Source organism: Mixophyes fleayi, chromosome 2 (assembly GCF_038048845.1).
Source record: "Mixophyes fleayi isolate aMixFle1 chromosome 2, aMixFle1.hap1, whole genome shotgun sequence".
Lineage (NCBI taxonomy): Eukaryota > Metazoa > Chordata > Amphibia > Anura > Limnodynastidae > Mixophyes > Mixophyes fleayi.
The window spans coordinates 13,458,635-13,486,019 of NC_134403.1; the positions used below are offsets into that span (position 1 = coordinate 13,458,635).

At 44.3% G+C, this 27,385-nt stretch overlaps 2 protein-coding genes across 6 annotated transcripts in view; one reads left to right on the top strand and one right to left on the bottom strand.

Annotated features, from left to right (window-relative positions):
* PPME1 (protein phosphatase methylesterase 1) overlaps window positions 1-2,722 on the bottom strand; it is a 30,653-nt gene extending 27,931 nt beyond the window's left edge. The window contains exon 1 of one of the 4 annotated variants that reach the window (XM_075198491.1): window positions 2,607-2,722. The gene's annotated coding sequence lies outside the window, so the exon portion shown is untranslated. Of the gene's footprint in view, window positions 1-2,096; window positions 2,119-2,606 lie in introns of those variants that run through there. The other 3 variants (XM_075198492.1, XM_075198494.1, XM_075198493.1) reach the window with 3 other exon arrangements.
* Window positions 2,723-4,310: 1,588 nt separating this feature from the next.
* Window positions 4,311-27,385, top strand: part of C2CD3 (C2 domain containing 3 centriole elongation regulator) — a 49,043-nt gene continuing 25,968 nt past the window's right edge. For both annotated transcript variants that reach the window (XM_075198496.1, XM_075198497.1), the window contains exons 1-23: window positions 4,311-4,447; window positions 6,672-6,938; window positions 7,163-7,320; window positions 7,444-7,622; window positions 10,861-11,057; window positions 13,128-13,266; window positions 13,383-13,541; window positions 14,590-14,734; window positions 14,896-15,050; window positions 15,978-16,187; window positions 16,286-16,395; window positions 16,981-17,099; window positions 17,232-17,363; window positions 17,795-18,235; window positions 18,608-18,759; window positions 19,130-19,349; window positions 19,441-19,615; window positions 21,757-21,940; window positions 23,744-23,916; window positions 23,999-24,122; window positions 25,190-25,458; window positions 25,670-25,756; window positions 26,207-26,824. In XM_075198496.1, the coding sequence (XP_075054597.1) occupies window positions 4,396-4,447; window positions 6,672-6,938; window positions 7,163-7,320; window positions 7,444-7,622; window positions 10,861-11,057; window positions 13,128-13,266; window positions 13,383-13,541; window positions 14,590-14,734; window positions 14,896-15,050; window positions 15,978-16,187; window positions 16,286-16,395; window positions 16,981-17,099; window positions 17,232-17,363; window positions 17,795-18,235; window positions 18,608-18,759; window positions 19,130-19,349; window positions 19,441-19,615; window positions 21,757-21,940; window positions 23,744-23,916; window positions 23,999-24,122; window positions 25,190-25,458; window positions 25,670-25,756; window positions 26,207-26,824 (4,465 nt within the window). In that variant the 5' untranslated portion in view covers window positions 4,311-4,395. The remainder of the gene's footprint in view (window positions 4,448-6,671; window positions 6,939-7,162; window positions 7,321-7,443; window positions 7,623-10,860; window positions 11,058-13,127; window positions 13,267-13,382; window positions 13,542-14,589; window positions 14,735-14,895; window positions 15,051-15,977; window positions 16,188-16,285; window positions 16,396-16,980; window positions 17,100-17,231; window positions 17,364-17,794; window positions 18,236-18,607; window positions 18,760-19,129; window positions 19,350-19,440; window positions 19,616-21,756; window positions 21,941-23,743; window positions 23,917-23,998; window positions 24,123-25,189; window positions 25,459-25,669; window positions 25,757-26,206; window positions 26,825-27,385) is intronic.

The following is a 27,385-nucleotide window of genomic DNA, read 5'->3' on the forward strand; positions in this document are numbered from 1 at the left end:
CCCCTGTGACACATTATATCTCCCCCTTATATATAGCTCTACCCCCTGACACATTATATCTCCCCCTATACACAGCTCTCTCCCCTTTAACACATTATATCTCCCCCTATATACAGCTCTCTCCCCTCTGACACATTATATCTCCCCCTATACACAGCTCTCCCCCCTCGTACACATTATATCTCCCCCTATATACAGCTCTCTCCCCTCTGACACATTATATCTCCCCCTATACACAGCTCTCTCCCATCTGACACATTATATCTCCCCCTATACACAGCTCTACCCCCTCTGACACATTATATCTCCCCCTATATACTGCTCTCTCCCCTCTGACACATTATATCTCCCCCTATATACTGTTCTCTCCCCTCTGACACATTATATCTCCCCCTATATACAGCTCTCTCCCCTCCGACACATTATATCTCCTCCTATATACAGCTATGTCCCCTCCGACACATTATATCTCCTCCTATATACAGCTATGTCCCCTCCGACACATTATATCTACCCCTATATACTGCTCTCTCCCCTCTGACACATTATATCTCCCCCTATATACAGCTATGTCCCCTCCGACACATTATATCTACCCCTATATACAGCTCTCTCCCCTCTGACACATTATATCTCCCCCTATACACAGCTCTCTCCCCTCTGACACATTATATCTCCCCCTATATACAGCTCTCTCCCCTCTGACACATTATATCTCCCCCTATATACTGCTCTCTCCCCTCTGACACATTATATCTCCCCCTATATACAGCTATGTCCCCTCCGACACATTATATCTACCCCTATATACAGCTCTCTCCCCTCTGACACATTATATCTCCCCCTATACACAGCTATGTCCCCCTGTGACACATTATATCTCCCCCTATATACAGCTCTCTCCCCTCTGACACATTATATCTCCCCCTATATACAGCTCTCTCCCCTCTGACACATTATATCTCCCCCTATATACAGCTCTCTCCCCTCTGACACATTATATCTCCCCCTATATACTGCTCTCTCCCCTCTGACACATTATATCTCCCCCTATATACAGCTATGTCCCCTCCGACACATTATATCTACCCCTATATACAGCTCTCTCCCCTCTGACACATTATATCTCCCCCTATACACAGCTCTCTCCCCTCTGACACATTATATCTCCCCCTATACACAGCTCTCTCCCCTCTGACAAATTATATCTCCCCCTATATACAGCTATGTCCCCCTGTGACACATTATATCTACCCCTATATACAGCTCTCTCCCCTCTGACACATTATATCTCCCCCTATACACAGCTCTCTCCCCTCTGACACATATCTCCCCCTATACACAGCTCTCTCCCCTCTGACACATTATATCTCCCCCTATACACAGCTCTCTCCCCTCTGACACATTATATCTCCCCCTATACACAGCTCTCTCCCCTCTGACACATTATATCTCCCCCTATACACAGCTCTCTCCCCTCTGACACATTATATCTCCCCCTATACACAGCTCTCTCCCCTCTGACACATTATATCTCCCCCTATACACAGCTCTCTCCCCTCTGACACATTATATCTCCCCCTATACACAGCTCTCTCCCCTCTGACACATTATATCTCCCCCTATACACAGCTCTCTCCCCTCTGACACATTATATCTCCCCCTATACACAGCTCTCTCCCCTCTGACACATTATATCTCCCCCTATACACAGCTCTCTCCCCTCTGACACATTATATCTCCCCCTATACACAGCTCTCTCCCCTCTGACACATTATATCTCCCCCTATACACAGCTCTCTCCCCTCTGACACATTATATCTCCCCCTATATACAGCTATGTCCCCCTGTGACACATTATATCTCCCCCTATATACAGCTCTCTCCCCTCCGACACATTATATCTACCCCTATATACAGCTCTACCCCCTCTGACACATTATATCTACCCCTATATACAGCTCTACCCCCTCTGACACATTATATCTCCCCCTATATACAGCTATGTCCCCCTGTGACACATTATATCTCCCCCTATATCACAGGCTCCCCGCACACACAGGGTTCCCCCCTATATCTCAGACTCTCCTCCTTACACGCACATCCAGTCAGTCCCCCCATATATCACAGCTCACCCCGCACATAGGCTCTCCCCCCTGTATCTCAGGCTCTCCCCCCTGTATCTCAGGCTCTCCTCCTTACACGCACATCCAGTCAGTCCCCCCATATATCACAGCTCACCCCGCACACAGGCTCTCCCCCCTGTATCACAGGCTCTCCCCCCGTATCTCAGGCTCTCCCCCCGCACACACAGGGTTCCCCCCCTATATCACAGCTCACCCCGCACACACAGGGTTCCCCCCTATATCTCAGGCTCTCCCCCCTATATCACAGCTCACCCCGCACACAGGCTCTCCCCCCTGTATCACAGGCTCTCCTCCTTACACGCACATCCAGTCAGTCCCCCCATATATCACAGCTCACCCCGCACACAGGCTCTCCCCCCTATATCACAGGGCTCCCCCCGCACACAGGCTCTCCCCCCTATATCACAGCTCACCCCGCACACAGGCTCTCCCCCCTGTATCTCAGGCTCTCCTCCTTACACGCACATCCAGTCAGTCCCCTCCAGGCCTCAGCCCAGCAGCCAGAGCGGTTTCCGTGGAGACAGCCGGACCCGCCCTCTGATTGTTGTCTCCGGATCACACGTAGAGTCGCGGAGGCTTCTGGGAGCTGGCTACAGCCAGAGCTTTGTATTTTTTTCAGGTTTTTTTTTTTCTTATGATAACTTTATCAGTCCATGTACATGAGAACAGGAACAGCCACTCGCAGTATGAAGCAGACAACCTTTGGGTTGAATCCAAGTGCTCCGGTTTCCTCCCACACTCCAAAAACATACTGGTAGGTTAGTTGGCTGCTTTCAAAATTGACCATAGTCTGTGTGTTAGTCTGTCTGACTGTGTTAAGGAATTTAGACTGTAAGCCCCAATGGGGCAGGGACTGATGTGAGTGAGTTCTCTGTACAGCGCTGCGGAATTAGTGGCGCTATATAAATAAATGGTAATAATAATAACATGGAATGGATCACTTCCAGGTAAAGCAATCTGTTAATTAGGTCAGAGTCATCATCCCAATAATGGTCCCATTGATACCAGGTATCACCAATGATTTCGGGCCACATATATGGTGATATTGGGCTAATTGGCCAAACCATCTGGTGATATCAATGTTTGTGGTCAGGTTCAGAAAGTATCAGCTACAAAAAGTTACCAAGTTAATAGCCAGGTTTAAAAAATGTTAAAATACTGTGCAAATATCCCAAAATAAAGATGAGAGACACAAAGGGGGGTATTCAATTGACAGCGGGATCGCCGAAAACCCCGCGCTCTAAAAATATTACCGTTAATTCGGTAATCCTGCGTGTAAATACCGTTAATACGGTAATTTACTCGCTGGATTTCAGCTCGCAGCTCAGGGAGCTGCGAGCTGAAATTTAGCGAGTAATTACCATATTAACGGTAATATTTTTAGAGCGCGGGACTTTTGGCGATCCCGCTGTCAATTGAATACCGGTATTCAATTGTCCAAAAGTCCCACGGCGTTAAAACTATTATAGTTAATACGTAATTTGTAGCTGGATTTCAGCTCGCGGCTCAGGGAGCTGCAAGCTAAAATCCAGTGAGTAAATTATCGTATTAACTGTTTTTCCGTGCACGATTACCGTTATTACGGTAATCGTGCACGGACAGCGGGATTTTCTGCGTTTCCGCCGACAATTGAATATGCCCCAAAGCATCTCAGGTAAATTCAGATGTCAGACAGATAATAAAAGTGCAGAATGAAACAAACTGAGCTTGCCATATAAATGCATACACCATGTCATGTGATGACAAGTTACTATCAGGGACAGTGCCAGGTTTTAAAGATTTGTCCCTACAAATGTCCCTATTTTTCATTGGCTGCCAGCTGTGTGGTGGAGTGCATGGGGACAATGTTGGGAGGTATGGATTGTATACAGTATTTAAACATGGCTCCAAACTGCTGTATTAGTCATAGGCAACTACTGCTGCTTTTTAGGACTACAAGTCCCATGATGCTCTAGTAGCCAGAGGCTGTAAGTGTGTCAGTGTACATGAGAGGAACGGATCACTCTGATCACATGACATCTTATCGATCACATGACCTCACACTCTGGCCACGTGACAGCTGGAAGGAAAACCTATTACATCATCGCTGCAACTGTCACTCCCGACAGCCCCCGCGCGCCGAGCTCCTCTGGCTCCTGATTGGACGCTGGGGCGGAAGCAGAAGTGACGCTCCATGGTTGCCAGGAGAACCAAGGGAAGCTTCCGTGTGACGGCGGCGGTGAGAGGGATGTGACAGCGGGGAGACAAGATGAAGAGCCGGGGAAATAAGAACGGGAAAGTGGGGAGCCGGAGGAAGAAAGGTGCGGGCTGTTACTGGGCGACATGAGGATGGGTGTGTCCCTGCGCAATGTATTACCCTGGTCTGGGGCAGTTATACTCTGGGATGGGACAGTATTAGTATAGTATATGGGAACTTACAGACTGGGCAGGACCTGGGGCAGTAATACTCTGGGATGGGGCAGTATTAGTATAGTATAGGGGAACTTACCTACTGGGCAGGACCTGGGGCAGTTATACTGTGGGATGGGGCAGTATTAGTATAGTATAGGGGAACTTACCTACTGGGCAGGACCTGGGGCAGTTATACTGTGGGATGGGGCAGTATTAGTATAGTATAGGGGCACTTACAGACTGGGCAGGGCCTGGGGCAGTAATACTCTGGGATGGGGCAGTATTAGTATAGTATAGGGGAACTTACCTACTGGGCAGGACCTGGGGCAGTTATACTCTGGGATGGGGCAGTATTAGTATAGTATAGGGGCACTTACAGACTGGGCAGGGCCTGGGGCAGTAATACTCTGGGATGGGGCAGTATTAGTATAGTATAGGGGAACTTACCTACTGGGCAGGACCTGGGGCAGTTATACTGTGGGATGGGGCAGTATTAGTATAGTGTAGGGGCACTTACCTACTGGGCAGGACCTGGGGCAGTATTAGTATAGTATAGGGGCATTTACAGACAGGGCAGGACCTGGGACAGTTATACTCTGGGTTGGTGCAATATTAGTATAGTGTAGGGGCACTTACAGCCTGGGCAGGACCTGGGGCAGTAATACTCTGGGATGGGGCAGTATTAGTATAGTATAGGGGCACTTACAGACTGGGCAGGGCCTGGGGCAGTAATACTCTGGGATGGGGCAGTATTAGTATAGTATAGGGGAACTTACCTACTGGGCAGGACCTGGGGCAGTTATATTCTTTGATGGGACAGTATCTGTATATTGTAGGGGCACTTACAGACTGAGCGGGTCCTGGGGCAGTAATAGTCTGGGATGGGGCAATATTAGTATATTGTAGGCTCACTGAGAGACTGGACAGGACCTGGTGCAGTTATATTCTTTGATGGGACAGTATCTGTATATTGTAGGGGCACTTAGAGACTGGACAGGGCCTGGGGAACTTATACTTTGCATTATTTTTAAATTGATGTTTGTTGTGCACTCATTTTTCTGCTTGGATGTCATTGGAGACAAGTTGTGCAGATTTGGATAGTAACAGTGAATAGAGCTGAAAGAAGGAACACTGAAGGCAGCTTGATAAATATAGCTTCCATGGGTAGATATATTGCCTTACAATATGTGCATGCATTAATACATTTATTACTAGGGCAGGAATGGACTAAGTGATGTATACTATATGAGTCATTTAAACTAACCAATATACTGATTGTTAGAAAAATGGCTGTAGCCTTTACATGCAGAGATATTCCATATTAAATATAAGAAAATCCTGGGGCATACCTTGTAACAACTTATTGATGGAGAATGAGCAGTTACATAACTCAGACCGTGTGTATAATATCAGTTCTTTCTAAACTAGAAGTTTCAAAAATGACAAATGATTCAGTGCATGCAAAAATTGTTGTACAGAATTCATCCCTGTACAAGTACTGTACAATTGACTTAATGAATGAACATAAAGTAATTGCTGTTACTCAGTAGCAAACTATAATTGGGTGCAATGTGATGCTGATGGGTACTAGTAGCATCGGTGGAATTCGGAGTAATGTGATGTGTAATTGTTTTGCACAGTTTGCCTCTTGACTTTTTTCCACCTCCTGGCAAACATAGGCTGTCTTCTAGTTTTTGGGGACCGCCCTGAAAGCAGAGAGCTAGTGAAGCGGGATTGTCTAGGTGCACCAATGTAAAACAAAGGCAGTTTGCTACGCGGATGCATTGCAGTTCGTAAATGAAGGCTTTGTGTTTTTGAACTATGTAACATTTTAGTTAATACCAAGATTAAAGGTTCCACTTGCTTGAAGCCAGAGTATGAAAATGATTTAAACCTTCATCGGAAGGCTGCAACTTTCACCCTATTGTTTTCTGGTATATAGTAAAGATTTTATTATATTTTTTCTAGGTGGCTTTGAGTGGTATGAATATGATATTGTTTATTAGGGGGTTTATAAGAGTATGTAACAATGTAAAAGGATACAGTAAACACTAAATTGTTTTGGCATCTGTGCATTTAAATGTGTCTTATTTATTGTTTGCTAGCGCCTGTTCCTCTGTGTTGGTTTTACAGGAGCAACAGATATTTGCCCGTCCACTAGTCTCCCACCTCTTGTAGAGGGTCAGCTCCGGTGTTTTCTGAGGGTTACCATCAGTAAGATTCTCTGGACAGTGCCTAAACCTCCAAAATATGTTGTTGTAAGACTTCGTTGGTGGGGGGAGACATCTGATGGAACCATCTTCCATCCAAGGGACACTTCTACTGAACAGAAGGGGGTTAAAACAACAACACGATATGCCGTTCGCTGTGGACCTAAACAGCTCACCTCATATCTTACAGGTAAGCCCTACAGAGACAGTCTTGTACTTACGCTGAAAATGTAATATGCACAAATTAGACTGGTTTTCGGTGTCCAGTTTGTCAGTAAGCTAATAAACCCCGTTCTTGCTTTGATCAAGTGTAATGACAGTACTTCCTGTAGGAGGTTGTGATATATTTAATTATTTCTGCTTTTGTGGTGTGTATTTACATAGTCCTAACTAACGTGCTCTCGTCCCCTACAGACATGGGTGCACTTGTGTTAGAGGTCATGACCAAACTTGACCATCTACCAATTGGCCGTGCACAGATCAATCATTTCTCACGTCTCTCTCCAACGCATCCACTCAACGGCTTCTTCACAGTTGTTTCCCCAACGTCAGAGAAAATGGGAGAACTGCAGGTGAGGATATGAAATATATTGTACTTGATTAATTCAGGATATGCTGGCACTGTTCAATTGCAGTGGAGCAGCCCCCATGTCAGTTAATACTCTTGTTTGCTTTTTTTTCTCTGCCTGGAACAGGTCTCTGTAGCACTAGAACCTTTGTGTGAGACTTATGACAGCGGCAGTTGTATCCCCAACACAGATATCAGCCTGGAGACTGGGCTTTCAGGTCACCTGTCTAAGCCAGACTCATTCCATCCTGGAAGCCTGTCCTCAGGCCGCAGGGACTCTGAGAGCAGCAAATTATCCACCCTCAGGTAATTGGGATACTTAGTCCGAATCAGAGTGATGCTGTCACACCAGCAGCATTTGAAGCTGTACTTTCATCATGTACAGTTGTGGCCAAATATAGTGGCACCATTGCAGTTATTTCTTTTCATGCAACATTTCTTCTTGAAATTGAAAAATATTTTGGTATCCACATATATAATTTTAGGGTTTGCAGGGGAATAAAACACAAAAAGTAGAAAACTTTACCAAGTCGTTGCTAATTCCCCACAGAAATCCTTAATTGAACCGGACAAAAATATTGGCACCTTTTTAGAAATAATTAGATTTGGAACTGAACTCACCAGGGCTGCTGTAAGTACCAGGTGCCTGCAATATAAAAATCACTTGAATAGAGAAAAGAGTCATACTACTGTTTTGTGTCCTTATGTGTTGTACTGCACTGAGCATGGGGAAAAGGAAGAAAGCCAGATAATTGTCTGAGGAGGTCAGACAGAAGATTGTAGTCAAGCAGGGACCATCTCAAGGCTACAAATCAAACTCAAGAGACCTTGATGTTCCAGTTTCCACCTTATGTAATGTTATTAGGAATTAAAGCCCATGACTCTGTATCCAACCTCCCGTGATTGCACGCAAGGGAAGACTTGATAGAAGATTGCAGCACAGGACTGTTCGAATGGTGGAGAAACACCTTGATCAGTTGCCAAATTCCGGTCCTATTCTGGACAGATGAGGACAAATTAGAGCTTTTGGGTAAACCTAGGTTTACAGAAAGCAAATTGAAGCTCTTCAAGTTAACACCTTGCCTATAGTCAAATATGGAGGAAGTTCAGAGATATTTGGGGTTACTGTGTTGAATCTGGCACTGGGTGTCTTGAACATGTAATCCGGAGATTACCAGGCCATTTTGGAGCCCAATGTTGAACCCAGTGCCCAAAAGCTGGTTCTCTGTCAAAGGTCATGGGTCATTCAGAGAACGATGACTCCCCCCCCAGCACACTTCAAGAAGTACCAAGAATGGTTTAAGACAAAACAATGGACTGTTCTGAAGTGGCAGCAATGAGTCCAGATCTAAATCCCACAGACCACCTGTGGAGAGATCTGAAAACTCAGTTGAGAGACGTCACCCTTCACGTTTGGGAGAACTGGGGTTTGCCCAAGTGTAGCGGACCAAGCCGGCAGTAAAGAGAAGCAGCAAGCTCCTCCGTGGCTATAGGAAGTGGTTGATTGCAGTTTGACCAAAGGCCGTGCTACCAAATATTAAGTCTATGATGTCAATCATTTTGTCATTGCATTTCTATTAATTTTCAGATTTTAAAAGGCTAGAAAGGTCCGTATTAAAAACAGTGGAAGAGTTGTGGAGACCAAATACTAATTTTACTTCACCTCATGGTTAGAGGAAACTGCAATGGCACCAATATTTTTGACCGCAACTGTTCCTTGCTATTATGCGTTTAAAGTATTACAGTTACTTATTGGAAATTAATTTGGAGGATTACATTTTGTTCATGATAATTAATGTTTATGATAGAAAAAATGTACAACCAAAAACAATAGTTTTGGTGTAATTATACAGAATGACACACACACATTATATAAGTATAGGGGACATACAGTTCTTGTGCTCTTGTCAGTGTGATTTTTAGCATAAAGATATTTGAATAAGCCTCTTTGTATATTGGAGTGTCTATATTGCAGACTCTACTGGGGGGATAACAAAAGCCTGAATCCCCCAACCCCACTGTCCTAAACCCACTCTATGTACCTCGCTACACACTTACTGTAGGGGCGACAGGAAGGAAATAGGATCTGATAATTTCTCCTTATTGATGTCTGCATTAGTTTTATGCTTTTTCCAGGCTCTGTTGTATTTATTATGTAAGAAGTGAATACTCCTCTGTCATTTTAGCCATTGAAGTCTTCATATAGCTCCTTTTATTAATATCAATAAAAATAGTTCTCATCTCTGATCATTTTTACAGTCTCAAAATTAGGTTTTAACGTTTTGCATAATGTAGTATGATTTCCATGTTCAATTATTATAGATTGTTTTCTAATTTATATTTTACATGTATATCCTATTGCCCCAGTACATGGAGCTAGTGGTCAGCAGCATCTGTTACAGGAGTGAACACATCAGCTGTTTATTCAGGGGGAGAAAGATGGCGGGTTATGTCCCACCACTAGGAGGCAATGACTGCCCCTCTCCTCTATGCCCCTCATGCTCCTCTGTCTTTTTTGGGCATCCCCATAGTTTCAAATCAAGTGCACTCCTGAATAAATCACATGTTTTAACATTAAGAGCTGAACACATATTCAAATATATTTTATGTACATGATTTAATGCTCACTCTGACAATTGAGCGGGGGATGTCACTGTGTGCCTCATACCTCCTTAATGATATTAGCTACTGAATATGGGATAGTGTCACAATGTGCCTGATTCCGCTGTGATTAGGTGATGGGCTCAGTTGAACAGTGCTTGCGTGTGCACGGAGACACTTCATATCATCACCACCATTTATTTATATAGTACCACCAATTCCACAGCACTGTACAGAGTACTCACTCACATTTGGAGCTTACAATCTAAGTTCGCTAATGCACATAGACTTGTATTAATTTGGTCAGCCAATTAACTTACTAGTATATCTTTGGAGTGTGGGAGGAAACCGGAGCACCCGGAGGAAACCCACGCAAACACGGGGAGAACATACAAACTCCACACAGATAAGGCCATGGTCGGGAATTGAACTCATGACCTCAGTGCGGTGAGGTAGAAGTGCTAACCACTGAGCCACTGTGCTGCCCTCTATCAGATAAAGGTGACACAATGCTGCCAGAGAGCTCTTACCTATTGACATTCACTACATTTTCCTGCTTCAGGTATGAGGCTAATGTCTGATATCCTGGCTGTAATTCTGAGAATAAATAGCCCAATACAAATTTACTAATGTGAGCGCATTATGGGGCTGATTATGGGTTGGCAAATTTCACCCACTTGCAGCTTAGCAAATCATGTTATACTGCAAGGGATGCAAATACAAACCTATTGTGCATGCAGGGCATATACTGCATGCTACATACACATACAGGTCGCACTGCGCTATGATGCTGAGCTGCTTCACACTCGCATATCAGGTTGTACATTTTACATATCCGCCCTGCAGCACAAGAGTTGTACTTACTTTGTAGCTGCACATTTTGCACCCAGTAGCTGTATTTGCTCCTAACTCTTATTCAGAATGTTCTGTAATTATCTTGTAGGGGCAGAGATCACTTGTACTTCAAAGAGAACACAGAGCCTAATCAGGACTTGTTTAAAGGAGAAGATGTTCGTGTGTCTGAGACTCATGCTTCAGATAAGATCTCCACTCGTATAACACAGGAGAGATCTCCTACTGACCCACCCAAAGATGAAGCCAGTGTAACTTCTGCTCCTGCAGCTAAAGACTTGCTTACAGGTGAGAGGGACTTGGTAATGACAGTGCTACCCCAGGCATGGGTCTGTTTCTGAGCCTGAGCAGTAAAAAAGGACAAGTGGTAGAATTGGTGGTCAATGTGCTTTTAAAATGCTCCTCTATTACAATTGGGATAATGCAGGACGTCTGTGGGATGATGGGCATGTGGCTCAAGTTTAGGATGGAAACGGATGCTCTCTTGTAGAGTGGTGGTGGTCTACTGTGCCTAGATATTGCCTAGTTTGGGCATTCCATCCATGTTTTACCTTCTCCTCTGTAACATACAGCGATCATGAGTCAAGACTTATGAAAGTGCCATATTTGTCAGGGTTGGGGACCACTCAGGCTGGGTTTTCAGTCTGTCAAGTCCCAGCACTATGTTAGGACTTCTCACATCCTCCTTCTTGGAACTGGAATTTATCGATTACCACTGCAGTAGCCTGTCTCTGAAGAGCTCACACAATTTTCGGGCACTCCTTCCTCATCTTGTGCCTTCCTGCTACCCATAATTCATTGTGGTTGGCACCTGAATTTTTATTCTCCATAAGTCTATTTTTCCATCAGACTGGTCCGGTCTCTGGGAGCCTCAGAGCGTTGTCCTCCTGCCACTATATTAGTCCTCCTTTGCTCACCTTCGTGCTCACCTTCGCTAGGTTCTCTTCATATAGTCCTGGTACAGGACTATGCAGCAATAGGGAAACAGGAGTTATTAAAAAAGTTCCTTTCTGAAAGTACAATCCGAATGTAGGTTACCGTAGTAACTGGAGAGCAGTTTATTTCCATATGTGGTAATAGAAGTGCAGTCACTGATTAGGAGCATACCAGTGTCACAAGGGGGGGGGGGGGGGGGGGGTCAGAGTAAGAGCTACGTCAGCAGTGGGTAAGCAGCTCCTCTTTGTACACAGTCGTAGTAGTGCAGCCGCACACTGGAATACATTAGATAAATTAGTAAGTGCGTCCAATTTGGAATGAATGGACTTTGTGCATAGAACACATTAGAGCAAAGCTGTAAAATATTTGACTACTTGAACAGCTCGGTAATATCTCTTTTGGGACTTATTACTCAGACACAACCATTACCATCAGGTGGGGGAGAAGTGTTCCCTTAAAAGGATTGAACGAGGAGAGTTCCATATGAAAGTGGTCTTTCTCTTCCATGAACACAATTGCGCTGCTGTTAAATGGTTTGTATTATGTATAAATGAGACTGCAATGGACCTTATACTCGTATAGAATTAGCGCTGCTGGGACAAATATAGAGGTATAATTGGATATTTTGAATGCCTCTATGAATCTGTTAATTGATTGTTTTTTAATTCTCTGCAATAAATGCGTGTGGTTTTATATTTCCAGTGAGTGACCAATTCCCTTTGCGTATATTCTCCGTCATTAATGTAATTTGTTCTTAGAATAAATTTATTAGTATCCGCTAGGAGGGATTACCTATACTATTAAGGTATATACTACAGAGATCACCCGCTATTTCACAGCGCTGTTTGTGTATATAGTTTGGCTTTTGTTAAGTGTTGGCAGTATTCCCTTTTAACAGCCGCAGTGTTTAGCTTTACTTCTGTGTGTAACTTAATTAACCGATATGAACACCGTAGATTGTACATATACAATTTTTTTTGTATCTGTCTGGTGCACACAAAGGTGGACTGTGGAAGGAACATGGAGTTGGTTTGAGCCATATACTCCCTCCTTACTAGTGTTAGGGCTTTGACGATTCCCAGCTCACTGTTTGTTTTTTACTTGCCAATAAATCCTTTTCTCCAAAGCCATTCATTAGGCGACGAAGGTCGGGATGCTTTGCATGTTGATGATGGTTTTTGACTTTTTGTTCCTATTCCTTGGTGTTTTGTTCTGTCATTGCTATATGTGCACTGAGGCCTTCCTGCTGATAAAGAAGTTCATTAAGGGGGAGGTGGCTGCTATTTTTCATTCTCTTACATCGGAGGGTAGGTCTTGACCCATTCATTAGTCTGTGTCCATATTATATAACCAATTTATTATTATCGAGCAGAGAACCCAGCTTATATTATGTTATTAACCCCACATGGTTGTGTTTTCCAGTTCTCTTACACCAAGGCAGCAGGCTGAGAGACGCCATGACTGAATCAGCTCTGCGGCTGGATCCTAATGTGGACCTTGATATGGAGCCGATACTGCCCCCTGTCTGGGATAATAGGGATTACACTTCACAAGTTGTCAGGTGATTGCACTCAAAGTGCAGAAATAAACATTTAACTTCAACAGTATCCCGAATTACAACGTTATTATAAAATTATATATATATAATTATTTTATTTTTATTTTTATTTTTTTTAGGGCTTCTCCAGGGATCTTTTCATCTCGTATTCACCAAAACCTCCTAAATTTCCATAAGTCGATGTCGAGTAAAGATGTGATTCTGCAGCGGACAGACCATGCTCTTCCTGAATTAGATACTTCCAGGGAGGACAGGGTGATAGAGCTGCTGATGGGCAGGTAGGTGCCTGGACCTATGTCTATCACTGGTAAAGTGGAACGCCACCCAAGACTGGAAATTAAGTTAAACCCAGTCCTAAAAGATTATTTAATTGGGGTCCATAATTCCGGCTGTCCATCAGATCCCCTACATCTTGCAGTCTCCCACCAGCGCTTAGCTCGTCAATTTCCAGTTATTGGCGGAATTATCCTTTAAGTAACTTGTGCTGCAGTCTGGTCTTTGCTCTATGGCCCTGGTCAGGATGGGCCATGTTCTATATCATTGATGGGCAGACATCCTGGTTGTATGTACTGTTAGGTGTCTGTGGGCTACAGGTATATTGTGGTGTTTCTCAGTATCGCATGCAATGTCTATTCTGTATCCTGCCAGCCTTGTCTCTGGTGGTGCCATCGTTGTGCCCTCCAAGGAAACAGCGCTCCACTACCTATATGTAGCAGGGTCCCTGTGAGTATATCTGGCCAAGTCTGGGGAGTTCCGTCACTGGGGCGTCCTGTTTGCCCTTCACAAGGGTCATAGGAAACGATGTGTTGACTACTTTTAGTCGATCTGCTGGACACCAATCTGATGAGGGAATCCTGTGGAAGGAGGACGTACCGGTTCCCTATGGGCTGATGGCACACTCATCCTTTGGCTGATCCTTATCGGGTGGTACGTCATGGGCGTCAGAGGACACAGTTTGCAGAGTGACCACTTTTTCGCCCCTGAATTTCACAAAGTGGACATTGCTGCCCCTACGTAGGTGACCTACACAGGCGCAGCCTCCAGTGGATTTATAGGGAAGTGGGTATGTTTGTTCCCTTTCACCAAGGGATAAAACCTAAAATAATCTGAGTCCCTTATTAGCCTCAGAGATAGTAATTTATCGTTAAGTACAAAAAGTCGCTTTTACGGGACAGAAGTCATTACTCTGTGATATAACTGGATACGTGGCTACTCATCGTACATCAGTGTATATTGTACAGGATATTTATATCGCCTCCTGTGTCTTCTCCCTGTCTTCTATACAATATATATGCAGTTATTAATGCTGCTATGTCCTTCTCTCAGCTCTCCTCTATGTCTGGGCCAGTACTGGGATGGGACGGGGTCACCACCAGAATCCATAGCAGGAAGCGACTTCTACAACGAGAGTGAACTCAATGATCCCCACTACGACCAGAGCCTGCTGGACAGTCTCTTCTACACTACACCTGTAAGGGCTGGGAAACCGCTGCTTCAATGTGTTATGTGTTACTGTTCTCTTACTGAGACTGGCTAACGCCATAATGTGCTTTATACCTACTAACCTCGCATTTATTGTGTAATAAAGCACAAAGGGCTTCTTGTAACGAGTCTGTCTCTTCCTGTGTGCAGAAATCAGATGGCAGCACCAGCGATTACATCAGTGATGATGATCTGTCTAAATCTCAAAGGAAGAAAGACAAAAATAAAACAGTCCGGAATCAAGAGCGGCCTATGGACGAGGCTCCCTGTGACGCGAAAGAACAGTTATCAGTACACTTCTCTGGGTAAATAATTTATAATACCGATGTGAGATTATAAGCACCCCCTGGTGTTAGAAGTCTGGCCAGTGAGATGAGGACTGTGGCTAAAGCTGGGTACACACTACAGAAAACTTCTCCCAATGAGATATCTGTAACAATTTTATTAACGACTGAAAGTCCCAATGAGCATTCAGATCCATTATACACACTTACACGATTTACCTTCAGATCTGTGATCTTCATCTCTCATAACCATCTGCTGAAAAGATCGTGACTCTGTAAACTCTACAGATATCTGCCTACGCTGCTGGTCGGGAGTGCGTACACACTGCCACATTTGCCAGACATCGGTCCATCGCTGGTAGTGATTTTAAGTCCATTTATAAATCGACCGATACGATGTTCGTTGGTATGATAAAACATGATTGTTGGAGCATACACACTAATGCGATATCTGACCTAACCGTTATTTATCATGTCATTGGCAAGATAATTGGGTGACAAACCTGTAGTGTGTACCCAGCTATATTGTTAAAGCACAATTGAGTAAAAATCATTTTGCACTGCTGTATTTGAAGATGGGGTGTGTAGATAACACAGCTCCTGATTGAATTGTCCATGACATCTGTCAATCAGGTGCCTCATTTACAACGTACATACTGATTGAGAATTTTATTCTTCTGCCCAGTTCTAAAGACTGTCTGGGCTGCGAGGTTGCGATCTAGTAACTGGTTGTTCTGCAGACACCACCGATCTAGTATAAATGTAGACCAAGTCTTGAATATATATTCAGAATGTAAGGTCCAAGTTACATTGGTGATCATCGTATCTAAGGTCTATTGACCTAAAGTAATAAGAGCATTTATATCTCTGGAATCTCCATTATGAATATGCAGTCACAAGTATTCAATGTTTTACTAACACAAGTAAATGCTAATTGTCGTTGGTAAGAATGAACAGGTCTTCTAAGCAATCTGATACAACCGCTGCCAAGTCTGAAGTCATTGATCTGACAGTCGACCGTCTGGCACTACTGGGTAGAATGCACGTGGCACGGGTCACTGTGGAGTCTTTAAAGGTCAAACCAGAGAGCACGCCGGTCACACCCAACAAGAATAACGGCAAGGGAAAACCGCCACGGCCGGCGTCCTCCGGGAAACGGTATTTATTTAGTGTAAAGGTCCAAATAAACATTTGTAAAAGTCCTGCAGTACAAGTGAAGAGTTGCTGTAACCCTCACTGCTCTCTTCTGCTGGCAGAACCTTTTTCGTGGAATTCCTTTTCCCAGTGTCCTCCAAAAACAAAGCTGGAGAGGTGACTGCGGCCACTGAAATTACCCGACTGGTGTCAAACAAGATTGTAAACGGAGGTAAGTGCTCACCTATGGTGTTCATTAATATTATTTATCATAATGCTGTCACACTGCCTTGCGGTGTTTCATCGCGCATGGTTGTAAGGTGACTATATAGAAGAATCATGATGGTGTGTTTCCAAACACCTTAACATGAGGGTAATTTTTCAGGGTCACCTTGTTTTGTCACTACACCACGAACAGTTCCTGGTTACCTTGGCCGCTCTTTGGTCTAGTGACCATGTTCTAGGACCACTTTCCGAGACCAGTGTTCCGTCATTGTTTCTTCCTACTGAGCGGAACGGTTATAGACCTGAATCTATGAAGGGGCAGTGGGCTGTCTGGCCACACTTTCTTGGTAAAGAGGAGAGGCTGCTCACAGGTCCTACTTGTCATAGGCCCAGTTGTTAGGAGCTGCTATCCTGATGACTTTTTCTAGGAACCTTTTCCTGGTTTCTGACTGTTCCTGGAGAGGATGTCATAGAGCGACTTCTTAATTTCTGCACCTTTATTTACTTTAGTCCGCCTGCCAGAGTAAAACATTATCACAGTGTTTGTCCTCAGGAAACCTCATTACGACCCTTTAATCTGTCATTTCTACAGTGGTGAAGTTCCAGCAGAGGTTCGTGTTTCCGGTCCTGTTCAGCGGACAGACAATCAAACACTGGTGGAACACGGACCTGACCTTTACCATCTTCCTGAGGAAGGGCACCCAGAAAAAGGTACAAACCTCACTCATCCAGACCTTTACCCTAAGCTTAATGGCAGTTGTGAGTGGCTGGTTCCCTTAGTAAGTTTATGAATAATATGTAGTAATACCATATCATAGGACGCATTATGTCTTTTCTGTCCAGGCCGGACTGCTCGGCTCCGCTCTTCTGTCTCTACGTGATCTTCTTCGCTCTGAAGATCTCTCCGTCACACGCTCCCTTCCTGTGCGCTGCTCGGAGAAACAACGGGAAATGGCAGATGTCGGGCCACTGAAGGTATGGATTGTCCTTGTACACTGAATTATAGAGAATATCTTCTCTTTTATAGATTTATACTATCTCCCTACATGTAATGCAGTCTTTCGAACACTCTACAATGACAACATAGCAAACATGATCTTATTGTAGGTGGTTTAGAAACAAGCGGTAATGGATGGTGAAGAGATGAGCTGTCATTGGGTGGGAAGTGTCTCTGGGACAAGTCTGTGTTTGGCCATGAACTTGGCGTATAGATTGGGAAATTCGCATTTTTCCGGTCTGGTGAAGGAGTCAATGATTACTTTCAATATTGGGATCCTTTAAGATATTATGTTTAACTTTACATATTAGACCACAACACTCTTCCTGGACCATTCAAGTCACCAGAACATAATTGTTTTCTCTTTATATACTTGTTGTTTCTGAGCAATGCCTCTTACCTCTGACAGGTCTCTGTGGCCATTGCCGGAGATAGCAGAGAATTCTCGGGTATCCCAGAGAAATTGTCTGCACCGACGGTGCAGGAAGCATCATCCTCTCCTGCCAGACGTAATGTGAGCATCGCAGTCCTAGAAGACCAGTCAGCCGCTGGGCCTTCTCCTGAGAGACCGTCGGAGCCGCTGTCCTTAACGAGACCAGCTAAACATAATGTCTTCCATCAAACTGTGACAGAAGGTCCACAATTGTCCCAGGATGTACATGAGACCACCAAGGAGAATGGCTTATTACTGCATGTTCTCCTCATGGTGCCTGAAGGGAAGGGATTAATATGTGATACAGACTCTGCCTTGTGTAATTCATACCTGAACTGCAAGCTCTTCTCTGCCCAGGAAGCTACTCGATCTGCTGTGGTGTGGGGCAGCAACCAGCCTTTATTTAACTTCTCCCAGGTAAACTACACTCTCCACCTGTAGAGTTGTCCAGGAGTATGTAGAGTTGTCCAGGAGTATGTAGAGTTGTCCAATTCTCTAGATAACATTTCACTACTAGGTTTTCTGTTATCCACTGTCTTATATTGCATACAATTACAGTTTTTCAGCTTTATCAGCATGCTTGTAAGATAATATGTCTGTTGGTAATTAGAGAATTGTTCCTTTGGAAATCTTTTTGTCTTAAGACAAGTCATGCTAGATATAAAAGGGGGCACAAACTTATCCAAAAACTTGCAATGTGTCTTTCTCACTTTTTATTGGTTTGTGTCACTGACGGTGCTGGGTATTGTCAGGTGCTGCAATGTGTTTTTCACATTCTTTTTCTGACAGGTGGCTCCTGTGACCCTGACAAGTCAGCTCCTAAACAGAATGAAGAACAATATAATGGTTATTGAAGTCTGGCATAAAGCGCCTGTCTCCGGAACAGACCAGCTTTTGGGGCTAGCAAAACTCCCCTTGCACCAGTTCTATATGTCTTTCAGGTAACGGCAGTATGTGCATTGTTGCTCTGTGTCTTTCTCCCTCTACTAATCAGGAGCAGGTGCTGTGTATACCTGACCACTAGGAGGCAGTATGTACATTGTCATTCTGTGTCTTTCACCCCAAATATTACATTGAATGGGCTCTTACAGGAAGCATTGCTGGTATAGGCCAGAGAGCGCCAGTACATGTCCTCCTGGTTACTACGTTCAGTCCCAGAGAAGCGCTAAGTAATAGATCCAGCACCACCCTTCTCTCTATATTGTGTTACTCTAAGGTTTTGGTTTCTGTGTTGTGTGGTAATTAATGTGGAATGAATATGAAAGGTGAAAGCCACTCATTGTGCTCATTTATTTGGTTGTTTTTGTGCAGCGACCAGAAACTTTGCCGTCTCTTGCTCCAAGCCCAGTACCCGGTGGTGGCGGTTGACAGTTTTGTTGCCATCAGGCGGGGACAACTCAAGGTTTTACTTGCCATGGGATCAGGTGACCAAGTGATGGCGCTTCAGAGATTAAAGAGCGAGGTGCCGGCTTCTTCAGTTCCACCCCCAAGACCAGCACATTTTCTGGATCCACCGCAGCCATCGTCCGAGGTACAGACATAACTCTCAGATACGTTTTCCTTTCCTGAGTGTTTTTTTTTTTTTTTTTTAGAATAACCACCTTCATCCCATGTGTCTGCAGGTTTATAGAGCACCAGAAAGCACAACTGACCACGTGTTTGAGATCCACGTGGAAAACGTGAAAGGCCTCACTCCTCTGCAGTCCACAGTTTGGGGGGAAGCGGACTGCTTTGTACAGTATCACTTCCCTGTACACTCTGCGGCCCCTGGGGCGGGGCCACAGCTGCCAGAAACCGGTACGTGGGCTCTAAACCGAAGATTGTGTGATTCAGCTACAAGACCCTCAGCAGGGAGCCTATGTATGACAATGTGGGGCAGCACGGTGGCTCAGTGGTTAGCACTTCTGTCTCATACCACAGAGATCATGAGTTCAATTCCCAACCATGGCCTTATCTGTGTGATGTTTATATGTTCTTCCCGTGTTTGCGTGGGTTTTGTAGTGTGAGAGGAAAGTGGGTGCTTCGGTTTCCTCCCACACTCCAAAAACATACTGGTAGGTTAATTGGCTGCTATTAAATAGACCTGAGTCTCTGTCTGTGTATGTTAGAGAATTTAGACTATAAGCCCCAATGGGGACTGATGTGAATGAGTTCTCTGTACAGCGCTGCAGAATTAGTGGCGCTATATAAATAGCTGATGATGACTGGTGCACAAGGAAAATGTGCTGTTGCCTATAAGAAAAAATAAGATGACTTTTTTTGTAATGGATTTTTTTTTTTTTTTTCAACAAAAGGAAATATCTTCTTGGCTGCTTTAAGCATTTGCCAACTTTTTTTTACTTTGCACCAGTTGTCATAAATCCTCCCCATTATCTATTATTTCTTGTAGAATGGTATAGCCATGGTGGACACAGCACACAATGCTTGGCGGTAATTCTTACAGGTCGGCTCCTGACTTCTAGAACTTATCTGTTGATTCCTTTACCCATATACATGTATTATTAAGAAGTACTGATCCACTCCTCCTAGACTACTCCATCTACACGCTCTTCCTGCCACGTCCTCTTGTGTCCCATTAGCTCCTGTTGTTTGTAATGCTTAGCATAGCCGGTGTAATAATCATTACCGTAATAAGTGTTTATAATATATCTATTCAGCTTTCCATCTGCCCCATCCCTTTGCTGACAGTTGCCACTCTTAAAGGGAAGAGAGGTTTTATCTTACATCCCTCTTACATCCCGTTGGGGAAACGGTATCAGTCTGAGTAAGAGACTTGTAGTCTCCTTGGTAACAGAAATGCTCAGATTGTTAAATACACAAACAAGACTGTAATGCAATATTTGTTTTGCTGTTAATTTTTTGTTCTGCTTCAACCGCTTTTTAGGCCCATGTATAATAGATGTGAGATTTATATCTTTTACATTGCTTTGTTTGTCTATTTTTCTATTTGTGATTAAGGTGAAGAAGAGATTTTTGTACTTTCGATAAATCCTTTTCTTGAAGTCCATTGGAGTACACTGGCGCCATGTAAAGTAGTGTGCTCCTATACCCCACGTATAAGGGTGGCTGTAGGAGCAGACTACTTTACATGGATAGAATTAGAAATAGCAGCAAGGACGATAAAGTCATCATCATTTATTTATATAGCGCCACTAACTCCGCAGCGCTGTACAGAGAACTCACTCACATCAGTCCCTGCCCCATTGGAGCTTACAGTCTAAATCCCCAAACACACACACACACACACACATACACAGACAGAGAGATACTATGGTCTATTTAATAGCAGCCAACTAACCTACCAGTATGTTTTTGGAATGTGGGAGGAAACCGGAGCACCCGGAGGAAACCCACGCAAACACTGAGAGAACATACATACTCCACACAGATAAGGCCATGGGAATCTAATTTGTGACCCCAGTGCTGTCAGGCAGAAGTGATAACCACTGAGCCACCGTGCTGCTCTAAATAAAGTCCCCTAAGAACAGGAAATTTAAGCTAAAGAAAAGACAAAACCAGAGAGAAAATTGGGTGGGTGTCCAGTGTCTCCCAGTAGACTTTGAGAAAAGGATTTAGCACATGTACAATAATCCCCTTCTTCTAGCATCCAATGGGGGGGCTGGAAACCTTGTGAGTTTCTAAAGCAGGGAGCGAGGGAGGGAGTGCTTTGAAGTTGCTGTACACAAAACTTGTTGTCTAAAGACAACATCTTTGGACGCACAAACGTTGAACCTATACAAGTTTGTGAATATATGGACAGAAAACCAGGTAGGAGCCTCACACAGTTGTTTGGCCGAGGCCACATGCCGCACCGTCCAAGAGGCACTCACCGACCTGAGGAAGTGTGCCCTCACATTGTCAGGAACAGGTTTACTGATCTATGTAGGCCTGTCAAATTCACATCAGTGATCCCAGAATTCCCTTCCTCTGTGTTTCAGGGATCAGTCTGAAGCCTGTGCGTACAGCCACAACGCTCTGTGTGCCAGATCCCGTCTTCAATGATCGGCAGAGCCATTCCTTGGTGGCTCCGTCAGACACCCCAGTACAGAGGCTACTGCTCAGTGCGTTCTCCATGCAGGGCCTCTCCGGCGGCGGAGGGCTGACATTCGAAATCTGGTGCCGGTAAGACAGACAGACAGATATCATCATTTATATAGCGCCAGCAAATTGGGTAGTGCATTACAATTAGGAACAAACAGTAACAAAACAATACTGGGTAATACATACAGACAGAGCGGTAAGAGGGCTCTGCTCACAAGCTTACGATCTATGGGACAATGGTTTGATACACAAGGGCATGTGCTACATCATATTGCACATTGGTCCAGCTAGAATGCAAAGGTACTTAGTGAGCGATATGATCAGTCACGCAGTAATATTGGTCGCAGGGTGTTAACTGTGTAGAGGATGGTAATAGGGTAACCAAGGGAGGGTAAGTGGGTGGTTGAGGAATATCATAAGCTTGTCTGAAGAGGTGGGTTTTCAGAGAACGCTTGAAGGTTTGAAGACTAGAGGAAAGTCTTGCTGTGCGAGGGAAGGAATTCCACAAAGTGGGTGCAGCACGAAAAAAGTTCTGTAACCGGGAATAGGAGGATGTGATGAGAGTGGAAGAGAGATGCAGATCTTGTGCAGAGTGGAAGTGACAAGTTGGGAGATATTTTGAGACAAGTGAGGAGATGTATGTTGGTGCAATTTTGTTGATGGGCTGTAAGTGGAAGAATTTTATATTGGATTCATTGAAACACGGAAAACCAATGTAGAGTCTGACAGAGTGACTCCGCAGAGGAACAACAATTTGGAAGGAAAATCCACATTAACGTTATATTTACAGCATGCTGCATACATTTAAAAAACATTTCCAGAATACGCACATATCTCACATACAGATTTTTGCAGTGTCCTGTGGGAGATATGTGCGTATTCTGGAAATGTTTTTTTAGATGTATGCAGCATGATGTAAATATAGAGTTGATGTGGGGAAAAAAAGAATAGAAAAAAGAGTCACAAATTACACCCAGACAGCAGACTTGCGGGGTGGGATTTATGGTCATGTTGTCAACAGAAATAGAGATGTCAGGCAGGAAGCTTCTGTTAGTGGCTGTGAATATTATTAATTATTCTGTTTTTGAAAGATTGAGTTTGAGTTATTGAGAGGACATCCAAGATGAAATGGCAGAAAGACAGTCAGTAACGCGAGACAACACAGATGCCGAGAGATCAGGAGAGGATAGATAGATTTGTGTATCATCCGCATAGAGATGATACTGAAATCCAAAGGAGCTTATTAGTTTTCTTACAGGAGTGATATAGATAGAGAACAGCAGAGGACCTAGTACTGAGCTTAGTGGTCTCCAACTGACAGACATAATGCAAATATACAAGGTAAATGATCGCTAGAATCTGGTTGGTTGCTATGGGCAACACCTTCACTTTTCCTTTTTAGTGGTTTTAGTAAATCTACCTCTTATGTGTTTTAGCAAACTGCTCATTACATAAACATTGTCTTCGGTTTTATTGACTGTTTAAGGGTTGTACATTGTGCCATGGAATATATGCACAGTTACACTGTTACAATCAATTCACTAGTTGAATAAGTTTAAATATTCCCTCTTGGCTCCGTGAGACAGGACAGCAGTGATAGGCTGTCTGTGTCTGGCTCCACCTATTGTGGGAAGGGCCAACTGACATATAAATCTTGAGTTGATAATTGATTGAAGTCACTTTGCCTCTCCTGATAGCCCAGGTGACACACCGGTTCCTAGCTCAGTGAAACAGGGCATCAGATGTACGGCTAGTCTAGGACGGCACTGTGTGTGAGCCACTCATCAGATATATTTTATATTATAAAGGATGTGACGGCTGCTGTCACCAATAGACCTATTCTCCTTTACAAACACAGGTGTTTTATTGTCAAATCCCATGTAGGTACTATTACCCCAATGTCAGGGACCAAATGGTGGCCAAAGGGGTTCTTCCACTGTCCCGTCTGTGCGCCATGGTGACCATGCACCATCGAGAGGAAGTCGGTATCCAGTCCTTCTGTCTGCCACTTACACCCATCAGCGAGATCCCAGCAGAAACCCATCCTCCATCATCTGGTAACCAGCCTATAACTCGGTATCAATAAACCAGTCTATATATGGTGCAAACTGAACAACTAATCACTTGAAATGTTTCCAGGTCTACTGAATGTAAATGTGAGTTACAGACACTCGGTCAGAAACCCGGTGGGAATGTTGGCTACTCGAATGGTCTCTATATCCGTCCAGATCCACCGAGCGTCTGGGCTGCAGGCTGCTGCCAGGTACCCCTTACAAAATCTGTTTCTTCTCTTCTAGACTAGGATGTGATTCAGAACAGTTTCTCCTTCTGCAGTTATGTCCACCCTCCCTTAGGAGACAATGGAAGATAAGACTGCTCTTCTCCCCTATAAGGCTCCTATTCCCCTACTATTTCTATTCCCCAGTGTCCTGCGTAAGAACCAGGGCTGTAACCTGTAGGGTTTAGACACTTTTTTATTATTATTATTATTATTATTATTATTATTATTATTATTATCCTTTATTTGTTAGGCGCCACAAGAGTTCCGCAGCGCTGTACAATGCACAAACAATAGACAGTACAGGGTAAAACATTACTGAGCAGTAAATAAAAATACTAACACTTCAGAAGCTCCAGGCAGGCTAATGCAGAAAAGACAGAGCAGAAGAGCAGGTAAGGAGACAGGAGGGAAGAGGGCCCTGCTCAAATGAGCTTACATCCTAAGAGAGGGTGAACAAAACTCAGGTACAAAAGGGGGCCAGATGATGTAAAGGAGAGAAGAGGGGACGGGAGGAGGGAGGGGAGAGGGGAGAACGGGTTCGGTGGAAGGTTAGTAGGCTTTAAGGAACAGGTGGGTTTTTAGTGCCCGTTTGAAGGAGCTTAGAGTGGGAGAGAGACGGATGGAACGAGGGAGGTCATTCCAGTGAAGGGGGGCTGCCCGGGAGAAGTCTTGGGTTCTGGAGTGGGAAGAGGTAATCGGAGTGGTTCCGGTGGTGATTTGTCATTTCTCCCACCAGAGTGGAGAACTGACAAATCACTTGTCATTTCTCCAAGTGTGTATACAGCGTACACACACTAAACTGAACTAAATGGGCTCAAGGCCAGTAGGACACACATGTTGATGCATAAGAAGAGAAGGTTGGGTAGTAATAGGTGATGGATGAGAATGTGGGGAATATATGAGAAGAGAGGGAACTATAAAGGAGTAAGAATGTGACCTCTACGCAGTAATATTTGGTTTTACGTCCGGTAACCGATCTTACTTTATAGTCCATGAAAGACTGCAGGGAAATCCTCTTTGTTTCCTCTGTCTCTTTTACTATCTATCAGAGTTCTGGCCCAGCAGGACCCCTCGTTTCAGTACAGCGCAGATGTTGGTGTGAACGCTTTTGTCATTATCCGCCCACCATTCTTACCGGAGGCGGAGAGTCGCAGCACTCGGACGGTTGCTCGCAGTTTCTGCCCAGAGTTTGACCATCACTCTGAGTTTCCTTGTAATCTTGTGACACAGAGGAAGAGCGGAGAGGCCTGTAGCCTGGCAGAGATCCTTCACTTCTCTGAGATCGTACTGTCCATTCATCACCAGAGTGTGACATCAGGTAAGATTCCACGGAGTGCCCCGGTAGAGGTGCGGTCCCGTCTCCCATGCCAGCGTTGCTGCTCATCTCCAGGTCTTTCATTGTCTACACTGTTATCTCCAATTCAATTAACCAGTGCCACCTCTAAACCAAGAATTACACAATAGTAGGACATCACTAGAGGACCCTTTTTCCAGGTCAGGAAAAACTAACTTAATCATTTTGTCTGCAGCTGGCGCAAACAGAATTCAACCAGCCCGTGACTATGAACTGGGTGTAGTGAGAATCCCGGCTAGAGATCTGCTCACCAGGAGATCAGGTAATTTGTGTATGTGGGACTCGCAGACGCTGATAAGGTGACTGAGAAACTGCACTCTAGGCTACGTGGGCAGTTCTGGTTTTGTAGTGGAATTTAGATTTGTTTTCCTGACTACACTTACTGAAAAGTCAGATCTGTTAAGTCCTAAACTAACAACGAGGTCAACCAGGTCTGCGCCTGTGCGGTCAGTCTAAAGTGATGTTCAAATGTTATAATTATTACATTATAATCTGTGTATTTATTACTTAAAATCTCAGATTCTCTATGGTTTGCTATCATTGTTTAAAACAGTGATTTAAAAAGCCCATGGGGTATTTAAGTAACCGCCTATTACATTTACCCCTTGACCACCTGCCACTCTGCTTATTTGCGCAATGCTCTCCAGTATGAAACAACTAGAACAGCGTCTGTCTGACAATTTTTCGTTTACGATGACTCGCTCCCTTTTAGGTATTTCTGGCTGGTACCCAGTATTGGTACCCGAGGACTCCAAGCTGCCCAGGGCGACAGGCATCCTGGATAACGTTGTAGGTGGCCTGGTGCTTTCTATTGGTTTTGCTCATCATTCCGACAGGGAACGTGTCCTTGAGGTTGCTCGAGGTCTGGGCTGGAGTGAAGATGAGGAGGATGAAGTCAGGGTTCATGCTGGGGATGAGTGGCAGAAGGAGGACTTGGTCAACCTCTCCGTTACTATTCCCAAGGTCTGGCTTCCGGTGAACTGCCTTCTAATCGCAGGACATAAACACATGCACAAGAGCACTTATTGCTATCTGCGGTATAAGTTGTACGATAAGGAAGCTGTCTGCTCCCCCTTAAAAAGACCAACACTATCTGAAGACGGCCAACAGGCAACCTTATTATTTGAACAAACGAGGAGTGTAGAGCTAATGAAACACCAGCCTCTTGTGTGGTACCTGAGGGAGGAGAAGTTAGAAATTCAAATCTGGCGCTCTTACGGGAAAGACACGAGTGGGCCAAGACCTCAAGAGACTGACCGTCTTCTCGGATGTGCCTATGTGGACCTTACAGCTCTCTCAGAAGACACTGCTCGGACTCTCTCAGTTAGTGGTAGGTCAATTGGTTGTTAAAGCCTGAAAGTCATTTAGAAAAATGCCAGTTAGTGGTGGTCTCCAAATTCATCTAGCACTTTCTCCTTTTGTACAACTTTGTTACAGTCCTCTTATGTGTCATAACTCATGTTGAACGTGTTTCAAGGTGGATTGTATAGTTGCCAGTGATGGGTAAACCCATCAACATGAGCCTTATTACTAGATAAAGTATAACTCCAAAGCATTTATTTATTGTGTAATGATGCTTTCTCCATCCATCCAACTAGTAGACTCACTGAGATGCCCAGAACCTCTGGAGATACCTGGTGCCCAAACACGATGCTTCTAAAGTGTAAAACTCAAGGGAAGTTTGAAAGTAAACTGGGTCCATTGTAAAGTTGTCCAAGGATTGGACCCTCTATTACTAACAAACTTCCACTACACTAGCCTGAACGCGTTGTGTTTAGGTGATGGTGGTGAGTGTCTCCTGAACCGCGGTGGTCAGGAAAGCGGAATCTCTGCAATTTTGGTAGTTGGGACAAAGAAGAATTCTCCGGCGATGTCCACCCCTTCCAAAAAG